The sequence below is a fragment of the Canis lupus genome, chromosome 16, assembly GCF_011100685.1.
Source record: "Canis lupus familiaris isolate Mischka breed German Shepherd chromosome 16, alternate assembly UU_Cfam_GSD_1.0, whole genome shotgun sequence".
Lineage (NCBI taxonomy): Eukaryota > Metazoa > Chordata > Mammalia > Carnivora > Canidae > Canis > Canis lupus.
In genome coordinates, this window is record NC_049237.1 from 9,820,504 (window position 1) to 9,833,151 (window position 12,648).

Consider the following 12,648-nt stretch of genomic DNA (forward strand, 5'->3'; position numbering starts at 1 on the left):
AGCTGGAATTAGGTAAATCCTAGCCCCCACATGGTCTGTTGAACTCACAAGCCCTGGCCAAAGGTGTGACAATGCAATCACATTTAGCGTTACAGGATCTTGGATCATGACACTGGGCTCTGGGTTCCAAATCCAGAAAGAAATTTGGAGTTTTTGATCCAAGTAAACATTGCAGTGTTTTAAGCTTAAGTCAAGATTGTCTGAATCACACTGAACTTTTGGGAAGATGCTCTCTAAATGAGCTTGGGGTATAATGAAGCTCACCTTATACCTTACTTCTATTAGATTTAAGGGCAACTTGGCTGGGATCCACCTGGGCACACAGGTGCTTGTTAAGAAGGGATGTAATTTATATTATTACAATTATAGGAAAGATGGGTCTTAACTGCCTTTCAATCAGCAAAAAAATGGTAAAGGTGAAATATTGTTTTAAAAAAGATTGTTATGACTGAATATAACAGTGAAAGTTCTAGGACACATTAGTAGAAATTCTGGCTCAGATGCATTTAAGAAATTATATATATTTTCTCCCTTATTTGTGCTATTTCCCTTTGTGATCCTCCTCAAAACTTATCTGTGTTGCTGTTTTAACTGTTCTAAGTATGGAAGAACAAATGGTCAGAAGAACAGTATTCTGAGATACCAATAATAAACTTATTAGCAAAATCTCTACAGCTGCAGAGCTAAAAATGCTAGAAAAAAAGACAATTAAATGGTATATGTACTGTTATCAAAATTTGTTCAGTCTTTGGAGAATGTCAAATGTCATATTCACAATAATGTAACAACTATTCGGAAACATGTATTTGGAAAAGTGATTAATTTTTTAACCACTAATAAGTAACCAACATAGACCTAAGACAAGACCTAAGTCTACAGCTATTGCTCCTAAATTTTCTCATATTTTATCTTTAGCAATATACGAAAACCCAATGAATATTTTCAAATTGTCAATTTTAAGAAGTAATACCTTGTGGAAAAAAGCAAGTTCTCTAGGTGTAATTCATGGGAGATGATACCATGATGATCCAAAGATGACTGAGGTTCTTTCAGTTCAGCTATATTTTTATTCTATCAGCCTAAAGAGAAAACTTTCCTCAATTAATGTTTTATAAAGGTTACTTTGAAAAACTTCATGTGTAAATATTTTGTCAAATGTTGACTTAGCAAATGGCCCATTTTTTCCCTTTTATCTTAATTTAGTTTCCTTCTTTGACACTGAACAAGCAAAAGGAATGAATGAATGTCAGTTCCACTAGCGAGGTCTGTCTGGCTCATTAACACCATGCTTACTCTCAGAAGAGCGGGCTTTTGTATCTCTATCAAGAGAATGAAAATGAAATTCTGAATGAAGATCAGATAAAATAGTCAATTTGAGGTTCTGACTTGTAAAAACAGGAAATAGAAGCTTCAGAAAAAATTAAATTTTCATTACAATTCCCTCCAACTGCCTGCTGCCAAATTCCACAACACATTTTTATTCCAAATTATAAAGAAAGATTAAAACCACAATACTAGCCCCTTTCAGGGGAACTTATATTTAATGCCCAATAGGATATATGTTGAAGAATCCTCACATCAAACATGGCGCACACTGTTGTTACTTCACTTTCTGGGAAGTTACCACTAACAATGAGTCTTGTTAGAAAAGGATCACCTGCACAGTTAAAAAGCAAACAACAAATCACACAGAGACACACAGCAAACCAAACATTGTACACTTACTTCCTCAGTGGAAGAAGTTCTATTTAGAAATGTACGAAAAATGGCTTTGAACACCTGCTATGCCAAACACCTCTACAGACAAGAAAAAAACAAAACAAAAATCAAACATTTGTTTTCCTGCTTTTTCTTTAATACAGTTACCATCTTACATGATATACTGTTAGGTGCCTTCTTAATAGCATCTAATCTACTTTTTCGTTGCACCAGTCAGCATTCTAGGATAGAACTCTTATTACCACTCATGTTCATGGAGTACTGTTCTTAAGTACAGTACACCTAACTCATAGTTGGGCCATAATTAACAGGTAGTGGTATTTTCTAAAAATGGATTAATGCACACATCCAAACCACATTAAATTTTCAACTTAAGAGTTCATACATACTCTATTTCCTTTCTATAGTTGCTATCACTCCAAATTGTAGTTCTGAAATCCAAGAAGTAGGAAGAATGTCTTTTTGTGGTTGATGCTTTCTTCCTTCCTCCCTTGTTTCACCCTCCCTTTTACTTCTTTCCTACCTTCCCTTTTTTTCTTTCTTAAGAAGATTAAAAGAAATGGTTTATTAAGGAAATAAAAATCTAGTAAACATCAAAAACTTACAGAGTGGTCACAAACTCTTTTTGTAATGATGTTAAAATTACCGACAAAATGTTTTTTAAAAACAAAAACAAAAAATCTAAAAACCAGCACACGCCACTGATGTTGCTTATTTAAGCAACTGGCGTTCCTCTATGCTCTTGAGGCGTTTCTTCCGGGGCTGTACAAAGTCATCATCTGAGTCATCACTAAATTTATTATCTTCTGATTCATTTCTGAATTCTAGTTTAGGAAACCTTTTTTCTGGATAAAGGTTCTTTAGAAGTTCTTCAAAATAGCTTTCAAGTTTTATACCAGCATTGGCTACTTCTGAATCAGGCTGTTGGATAAAAATAAAAATATGAATTAAAAAATACAGTATTTTCGACAGTCAACAACCAATAAAAAAAAGTAAACTTCTCACATTTTTGTTCCCTTTTAATTCAAGTTTTGGGAAAATGTTTATGTATCATCACTGATATAAAGTAAACAATAGGCTGGGGCTAGACAAAGTCTAGAGAAGGTCAGATAAGAAGTAAATAAAAGACTTGGACTCATCTGGATTATTCTATCAAGTAGCAATAGCTATATGACTGTATTACCAAATTGAAATTATCAGATGCCATAATTAGAGTCATGGAACAAGTGCTTTTTAAAGCAAATTAAATGAAATGCGGAACTCTAGAACAAGGACCATATAGAGAAAAACCATAAACAAAAGGCTGTTAAGTCTGACAGATATTTAGATAAACTGACAGATCAAAAATTGAGAAAATTTAAACATCAGAGTTATTGTGACCACATCTTTAATATTTCAAGATCAACATCAAAAAGACTTTAGTCTGGAAGTGCCATTTCAAGAAATAAAAATGGGAATGACAAGGGATGCTTCTAGGTTAGATAAAAATATTTTCTAAATTGTTTTCAAGTTGTCAGCTGTAATCTGATTTTCCACTTACAATATAATAAACCCTCAAATAGGAATGTGGATAGTCTTCCTAATTACCTTTCATTCCCTGACAAACTAGAACCTCTAGAAATTTATGTTATCATAGATCTTCATCTCTTTTATTGATAAAGTGGTTTAATATTACTTTTCCATTCCTGTTGTTTTTTTGTGTTTTTGCTTTTTCTTCTTACCTCATTAAATTCAGCACAGTTTTGAAAGATCAATCTAAAATCAGCTACAAAATCTTCAGGCTTTGTGTACATGGAACAATCTTCTTGCAGTCTCTTCTTGATGGTTGACAAGTCCATCGGATTTTTAATTATTCTGTAATAATCAGGCACCTTTCAAAATAAATGAGATGCTGTAACAAAAATGATTGCATTCTACCTGTCCTAAATAAATTCTCCAAGCAGGAGAATAAAATTCAGGTTCTTCTCATTACTTTTTCATGTACTGTTTTGTCATTGATAAAGAAACCTGTTCAGCAAACCTTCTAGAGTCAACGACACACACATCCCTTCCTCTACTGTTATAGTTTGCTTAGTATTTGAAGTCTAGACCTATAGAAATCAAAATATGTACAAAGAATTTCGGGAGTCTTTATCTCAAATTAGAAGTTTTCTCCCCAATAATGTAGGATATATGCCTAAGCCTTGAGAGAGAAACAAAATAAATCATTCCAGAGAAGAACAGGTAAAATACCCTAGATGAGAAGACTATATGAGAAATGAATACAAGTTTGGGGCCAATTTGTAAACAACAAAATGTATTCAAGCTCAAAGCATTCCAGTTGTGTTAATAAACCTTTAAGATTCAGATATAGGAAACTGACTACTAAAGAATGGTACAGAACATACATTCTCATAAATTAAGTTTAAAAAAATCATCCTGTGGGGTTCACCTGGGTGGCTCAGGAGGTGAGTTTCTGCCTTTGGCTCAGGTCATGATCCTGGGGTCCTGGGATCGAGTCCCATGTCAGGCTCCCTGTGGAGAGCCTGATTCTTCCTCTGCCTGTGTCTCTGCCTCTCTCATTAATAAATAAATAAAATCTTAAAAAAAAAAATAAAATCATCCAGCTGTCTGAGGTGCCTGGGTGGCTGAGTCAGTTGAGCGTCCAATCTTGATTTTGGCTCAGGTCATATCTCAGGGTCATGAGACTGAACCCTGCACTAGGCATGGAGTCTGCTCAAGATTTTTTTCTCTTTCCCTCTATACCCCTACTCCTGGCTCACGCACTTTCTAAAAAACAACAATCATCCCACTCTGTAAAAATACACAAAATGATGTTAATACTTACAGTTAGAGGAACTGGATCTTGAAAAGCCAGGCTCATTTCATGGCAGTAAAGAAATAAAAGTAGGCGTTCACACTTCTAAGCAAAAAAATAAAATTAAATAACATTAAAATATAAGAAAATAATGAAGTCACAGCTTATTTTTAATATCAATGTCATGGGTCTCAAAATACAGTCCAAATTACAACCAGATGAATACCAGAAAAATATCAATACTTAGAGTTTTGATCTCTTCAGTCATTTACTGAAATGTACTCTTGAACAGTTTGGGTTATATGTGATAAATGAAAGTAGTTCTTGAAGGAATGAAAAATCAGAATCATGAAAAACCTATTTGAAGCTCTTTAAAAATAAATTTCCACTTCTCTCTCCAATTTGTATCCTGGATTACTAAGAGTCAATCAAGAAGAGAATATGTACATCAAGAGATCCAGAGACAAAGCCCTGTCTCTGGTGTGTCCAGTCCTAAGGCTGCCTCTCTGAATGCACATGGTGCTATCCATACACTTGCTACTACTCTGCTGAGAGGCATATCCCATTAAATTTTATGTAGCACTGGTAGGGCGTGTTTGGGTCTCTCTTGCACAGTAACTTTCATACTGATTATTTTACTTAATACTTTAGCAAAGAACTTCTTTAATACTATATAAGTGTTGATGTAGTAGCTTTAAATGTCAATTACAGTTAACTATATTGGCTTTCAGGTAAACACAGTACCATCTGGTAAAAAAATGGAATTATCTCCAGAAAGAGTAAATAGAAAAACCCATCTCTTTGGTGCCAGTTCTCAACAAGTTAGGAAGAAAACTTATTTATAGTAGAAATAAAACAAATTTACTAAAGGTAGACTAAAATCCTGGACCATCACAGACCACATAAAATTCTTTACCTTGTTCAGGTATAGTCCTTTAAGCTTCTAGAAAATGTATAGACAGTATTGTGATTTTTTTTAAAAATCAGAAAAAGCTACAAGTTATATTATTCAAGATTCCTATATTCTTGTGGAAAAAACTAAAGAAAAAAGAGGTCAGTATAAAATTTGATTGAATATATACTTCTTTGATGAAAGGCACACCTGCATTACAATAATCCACCTAACCAAAAAAAAAAAAAAAGAAAGTTTAAAAAAACTTACCCTTTTATCTATTGGTGTTAATTTAACAAGGCCTTCAGTTTTCTTTTTTTCTGAGTTGTGACTGGGAGCATCACAATCATATTCAACTTCTGGTTTAGATAAGTCTCGGCAGAAAGTGCAAATCCACTCTCCACTGTGGGAGATAAAGTATTTCTGAATTCCTAATGCATCATTTCTCTCTTCACCATCTTCCTTTCCCACCTCCTCCATACCATGTATGATACAGATTTGTTTGTTTGGCATGAATTTTAATCACTGAGGATTTATTGCATGCATATTGACTATGTACACAGCACCATGCTGGGAGAGCTTAACAGCAGGAATACAATGTGAGGGCCAAAGTGGTAAATGTTAGTCTAGTCAACGAGGCATGAAACATATACGAAATAAACACTTAAAACTAAACACACACATTAATTTATGGCTGATGTGAGGTAAAACTGGCATTTTCCCAAAAATGATTCATGAGGAAGAAATGCTCTTATTACTGTTTTTGCAACTTTAAATGTGAAATTAAATTTTAAAAGTATAGTTTTTGAAGAACTAAGGAGCGACCCAATGGCTGCTATTCATCATTATCAGCAGCAGCAGCATTTCATAGAGTTGGTTTGAAAATGTACTTGAGATATTTGTAAATGATACAGCTCAATGCTTGGCAAATACGATGCAATTATTGTGCCAATTATTATGCATAAGGATCACTGTTCTTGAGGGTAATGCTTTGTAATAATTCGAAGGACTGGCTTTCCCCCCCCCCCCCCTTCTTCATAATAGACTAGATTTTTAGAGAAATACAGGGAATGGGAAGCAGAGTACTGAAAACCCTATGTTGAAGGTCTTGGAGTATACATTTGTGCGAAGTGAACTTTTATTTACATTTCTAAGGTTTTATGTTACAATGATCATTAATTATTATAGTGAAAGAATGTGAGAAAGGGAAGCGAGTACCATCTTACCTTGGAAAATTTGCCAAAGTGGGCACATGACAAGAAAGATGAAATACTTTGGGACACTTCTCACAGCACAGGAGTTCCCCTCCATTCTGACAAACTGCACACCAGTCCTCGTTGGGGTCATCCTCTTTCCTGGTCTCTCCAACATGAAGGGGTGACTTCTGGGAGGCATCTAGCCAGTCAGACTTCCCGTTTGAGGAACTTTCCTGGTGAAGTCCAGGTTGATCTCCTGTACTATCAGGGGCATCTGACCTGAGCACAGACTCCTCTGAGGTAGTGCTCTGACTGCTATTTAAGAGTAGGGAAGTGAGTATGCTTCTTGGATAGTTGGTCTGCAAGGAAAGAAGAGTTATGTGTTCTTTCTCAAAACTGACATTCTTTATTAGTACTATTGCAATTTTGGACCATAGACTCCTCTGCTATAGGCACCTGGTTACCTCAAAAGAGTCTGTGAATATGTATGAGAACAGAACAGCCTTATTGCTGTTATTAGGGTCCCCAGTGGTAAAGAAGACATGAACCTCTACTAAAAACTATCATTAAAACAGACAATCAGCAGAAAGAAAGTGCGGATAATATAAGAAATATCTTCTCATTTGCTGAAATGGGAGAATAAGTGGGTAATGGAGAGTCAACCACATGAATAGTAAATACATTGAGCTATTAGTTATACTCAGACACAAAATTTGCCTACTGCTGAAATTTTTATAGTTCATAGAAAAGTGTAGTACTTTAATTCTTGGAATTAATTTCGATTCTGCAGGAGTCATCAATAACTTTAAAATGAATCTGAAGGGGATCCCTGGGTGGCTCAGCGGTTTGGCGCCTGCCTTTGGCCCAGGGCGTGATCCTGGGGTCCCGGGATCGAGTCCCACGTCGGGCTCTCGGCATGGAGCCTACTTCTCCCTCTGCCTGTGTCTCTGCCTCTCTCTCTCTCTCCATGTCTATCATAAATAAATAAATAAATCTTTAAAAAAAATGAATCTGAATATTATGTTAGGGCCTAGGATAGTAAAAATTTTAGATCAATAATAAAACCTGTTATCTCCTTTTTTTTTTAAAGATTTTATTTATTTATTTATGAGAGAGACAGAGAGAGAGAGGCAGAGACATAAGCAGAGGGAGAAGCAGGCTCCATGCAGGGAGCCTGATGTGGGACTAGATCCTGGGACTCCAGGATCAAGCCCTGGGCTGAAGGCAGACGCTGAACTGCTCGCTGAGCCACCCAGGCATCCCGTGTTATCTCCTTTCTAAACATTAAAAAAAATTTCAAAGTAATAAATGTAGATTTAGTTTTAAAAGCATGATATAAAACAAAAGATAAAGCTAAATAATTTGAAAATAATTGACTTCAAAGAATGAAATCTCTTTTGCTATTCATTTTTAACTGATACACTTAGGTTGTAATTTCTCAGATATTCAATTTTAAACATATTTTCAGTTTTAAATATATGGTATATATATTCCTTAGTAGGGGAGATTAGATTTTTCCTTCTCCCTCCTTACACACTTACATGCCATTCATGCCACCCTCTTACTGCTTCATTAAGCACTGATTTATTTTTAATTTATTTTTTTAAGTTATTAGGTACCAGTATAACTTTATGTCCAATATCTATTCCAAGTCAGTATCACTGCTGCAATGGTTAAGTATCCTGAAAAAAATCAATTTTTGGTTAAATGCATATTCAAGTTTTATCCTGATTATGCCTAGTTTTTAGTTAAATTTGTATAATACAGGTGTTTGTTTATATCATTAGTACTAGAAATATTGTTCATTACATAACCACAGAATGTACTATGACTATACTCTTTATCTTTTTGTTTTTACTATGATTCAATTGTTCCTGCCTGCCTGCCTCTCTCCCCCTCTCCTTCCTTCCTTCCATCTGATTACTTTTCTAGGCACCTATCTCTAAGTCATTATCACAACCTCCAGTAGGGTGATAAGATGCCTCTCAATACTGCCAAACATTTTTTTCCCTTACATATATCCCTGTGGAGTCTTCTGCCCTCTGTTATATGGTGTACTAGAGAAGCTGTGTACTGAGAACTACTCCTTTCTGTGTTAGATTCCATTTCTGGTATTTTATGTCTTTTTTTTTCCTTGATTCACTCCATTTTTGATGAAGCATATTCTCAAATATCTTTCTGAGAATTAATGCATGAGAATTAAAATTTCTGAGACCGTGCATGGATGTCTAAAAATGTTTAGAAATGATTGATAATTTGCCTGGGTACAGAATTCTGGCTATGAAATATATTTCCTCACAATTTTGACATTTCTTGGGCTACCTGGGTGGCTCAGCAGTTGATCTGCCTTTGGCTCAGCACATGATCCTGAGGTCCTGGGATTGAGTCCTGCATCGACTCTTCATAGGGAGCCTACTTCCTCTGCCTATATCTCTGCCTCTCTCTCTCTCTCTCTCTCTCGAATAAATAAAATCTTTAAAAACAACAACAAAAAACAATTTTGATATTTCTCTACTGTCTTTCAGATTCAAGTGTCCATTTTGAAGATATGGATGGTGCCATTATGATGTCTGATCCTTTGTATAAGGTATTTTTTTCTGTCTGGAAGCTTTTAGAATCCTGGCATCCTAAAACTGATGATAATCTAACTTGAGTACTTTTTTCATTTAACGTTCTGGTACTTGATGGGCTCTTTCAACTCAGATGCTCATGCTTTTCAGTTACAGTAAGTTTCTTTGTATTATTATTATTATTTTTTGGCAATTATCTTCCATGTGGTTTTACTCAAATGCCCAAACTCATTGAGCATCTAATTTTTCAAACTCTTCTCCCTGTTTCCCATCCACCTTTTTAATTTACTGAGAGGTTTCCTCAAATGATTCAACCTTGAAGTTGACTATTCCCCAGTTTTCAATGATTTCAAGCATTTTTAACCTCCTATCTGCTATTTAAAAGTTTCTTTCCTCCCAAATAGGCATAGTATTCCCCAAATTAATGCAATTACATTTTGGGGCCTAGATTCTTCATCTGATTCTTGCTTCACTATAACAACAGGAAAATCATAATTTTCAGGTGGTCCACTGTTTTCCTGTTTTATTCGGATTGGCTCCAACATGACTACTGGGACTTTATGTGTAGAATCAGCTCCTGCTGGCTTGCTTGAAGAGCCAGAACTATAAGAAAGAAAGGAAAAAAAATATCAAAGAATGCTACCTTAAGTATCTCAAAACAAAGTATAATGGCTTTCAGAAATAATGCTGTATCTTCACAGCAATGGTCACTATGTTCCATTAAATGATACATAACGGAAATACAACTGCTACAGGCAAAACAGCTTCATGTATAATAAATGTTTTACTTATTAACCTATCTAAATAGTTACATTATACTTCTAGAAAGACATTTAAATAAAACCTGAATCAAAAGAAAATTGACTTCAATATTCTGAGGACCTACAACTGGGCAGCCAGATTCAGTATCTTAGAGCTGGCGTCTTCTTTTTAGGCATTCCCATTTCCTTCTCTAGTTATTGACAGAGACTCTGGGCTCACATTAATGATTTACTGTCACAAAGTGTGAAGACAATTAACTAGAAATGTAAGTTATTGGTGTTCTGCTATTTACAAGGGTAGCGGGACAAAACCTTTTACAGATAGCCACTATGTTCTCATAGGATTAAAGGCCACTTTTTTTCTCTTTAGAGAATGCTTCTTCCATAGATTAGGCAAATTAAGAATGGGGTTCTTTATCTAGGGGAAATTTGTAAGCATAATAAGTAGACGAGCAAAGCAAGTAAGTTAAGATAGAATTTCAACAACTATGAGTTTATTTTAAAGCAGATAATGTTTGGCCATTAAAGTCAGAGAACACTGAAGTTAGTGTAAAGTTATTGTTTCTTTCCCCCCTAAGCTTATATTTGTACATATTCTCATATGGTAGAGTATGTTATACTTAGTTCATTTAAATTTTTTCTTTGCTATTAGGCTAAAGTCAAACCTATTTTCTTATTTTCAACATATTACCCCACCCCAAATTTTGTACCTTTAAAGACAAAACTGCACTTTATTTACTTGATCCATTCACTTATTAAATTAATATATAATTATTAAATTTTTAATTTAAAAGTTAAAAATAAAGGAAGTTCAAAACGTATTGAGTACCAAGAGCATGCTGAGCACTGTCAAGAGAAATCTAATCAGAGATTTTATATACAAAAGAATGAGGTTAAGTCAGTTTACCTTCCTCGGCTCCCAACGCTGGAGGCACTAGGTGAACGTATTGGTGGGTGTACACTAGTCATGGTAACAGGTCCTGAAGAGGAGGAAATCATTCACATTTATAAAATGAGTTAGTAATTATGTATTGACTTAAAAGGAGATACTTAGTTAAAACATAAACTTAAAATATAAACTAACTGAAAGAACACTGATGACAAAATATGGCAGAGAAATTTTAATTATGTTTTAACTAAGTATCTCCTTTTAAGTCGTATAACTGCCTTATTACATTTGTGTGACTGGTGAATGACTTAAGTTCTCCTCTTTCCTTATTTTGTTCTAAAGCACCTATTTTGCCAAGGTCTCTAGGTGTAGTATTAGAGTGCTTCTGTCTCAAAGGAAATAAGTATGTTAAAAATTCTTAAACATTAATTAAACACCAAACAAAACCATCAAAAGTGACAGACACTGATAATTTTGACCATAGTCAACTTACATCCAAAAAGAGACATTAAAAAAAAAAAAAAAAGAGAGAGAGAGAGACCACATGACAGGGAAACTTATTAAAAAGAGAAAGTATAATACTAATTCCCTCCTGGGAATGCTCTAGTGCCTATAAGTTTCAATTAAAAAGGTACAGAGGTTTAAACTTTGCTACCCACTTTGAAAGTATACTAATTTTAAATAGTGTCAAAAATTCAGACTCATTTAAACCATCCAACAAAAGGGGGTTTGGGTAATGGTCATTACAAGTAAAGTAAAAAAAAAATGGGAAAACACTCACAAAATTAAAAGAATTTTAATTTTTACCTGCAAGGCCTGGAGATGGCACTGATGAATTTGGTGACTGGACGGTTCTGTTTGAGGGTGGTCTTGGCTGGCCATGATCTATACTAGTATCTTTCCTCACAATATTGTCCAGCATAATAGTACTTGAACAGTCAATCTTATAAGAAAAGAAATTATTTCACGGCATCCTGACTTTGCAAGTTAAAAGCTACTTTAAGTTTAATAGAAAACCTTAATAGTTTAATTATTATCAAATAATAAAATATGTAAATATCCTATTTGAGAAGTTCTGATGTATATTTTCTCCATAAATAATCTTGAAAAAAAGCTTTCAATCTTCTTAATGTTTCATCTTAGTAAATATACTGAGGACATACTATTTCAAGAAGTTATGAGCAAGGATAAAGTATGTATCATTCACACCCTTAAAAATTGAAATAAAAAAATACTTCCTAACTTATTTAAAAATAACAAAAGGTAGCCAATTTAAAAAGTTGATGAGAGAAATAGCACAGTTTCACATTTTAGCAAACCTCTTTAATGTCTGGCTTACTAACAGCTAACTGGATTCTTATATCTGCTTCTGTGTGCAACCTGTTGTGATGTGTGGTTTTGGTTGAAGATTATGAAGAAAATCTGGCCTTACAGGGAAAGGACTTTGTGGAGCCTCTGAGAGGGTAGTAGGGACCCCCAGGTCTTTGGCTCACACTGAGGACTGGTGCTCTGGTATTACACTACATAGTGAAGTAAGCCCACACCTACACATTTCTAGAACACTAACCTCATTTAAGTACATTATTACTATTTGGTGGGAAGAATGGATCCTTTATAGACTCTTGCTTTAATATAATAGGTATAAAGGAAACACTTCTTTCTTAATTGATCGCTAGCTAAAATACGATAAATTTCCACTAAGAGTTTAATTCTTTAGATGCAAATACTTTTCATGCTTAAATAGACCATTTATTTCCCTGAAATGTCTTTGTGATTAAAATCAAGTTCAATTCTCTAATATGGTTCCAGCCTTCCTCAACCAGG

General features: G+C 34.6%; 1 protein-coding gene across 2 annotated transcripts in view; it reads right to left on the reverse strand.

The window, feature by feature from the left end:
* Window positions 1-1,522: 1,522 nt before the first annotated feature.
* TRIM24 (tripartite motif containing 24) overlaps window positions 1,523-12,648 on the reverse strand; it is a 99,523-nt gene continuing 88,397 nt past the window's right edge. For both annotated transcript variants that reach the window (XM_038559427.1, XM_038559426.1), the window contains exons 12-19: window positions 11,632-11,767; window positions 10,843-10,915; window positions 9,609-9,777; window positions 6,635-6,963; window positions 5,679-5,811; window positions 4,547-4,621; window positions 3,441-3,590; window positions 1,523-2,640 (exon numbers count right to left, since the gene is read on the reverse strand). In XM_038559427.1, the coding sequence (XP_038415355.1) occupies window positions 2,431-2,640; window positions 3,441-3,590; window positions 4,547-4,621; window positions 5,679-5,811; window positions 6,635-6,963; window positions 9,609-9,777; window positions 10,843-10,915; window positions 11,632-11,767 (1,275 nt within the window). In that variant the 3' untranslated portion in view covers window positions 1,523-2,430. The remainder of the gene's footprint in view (window positions 2,641-3,440; window positions 3,591-4,546; window positions 4,622-5,678; window positions 5,812-6,634; window positions 6,964-9,608; window positions 9,778-10,842; window positions 10,916-11,631; window positions 11,768-12,648) is intronic.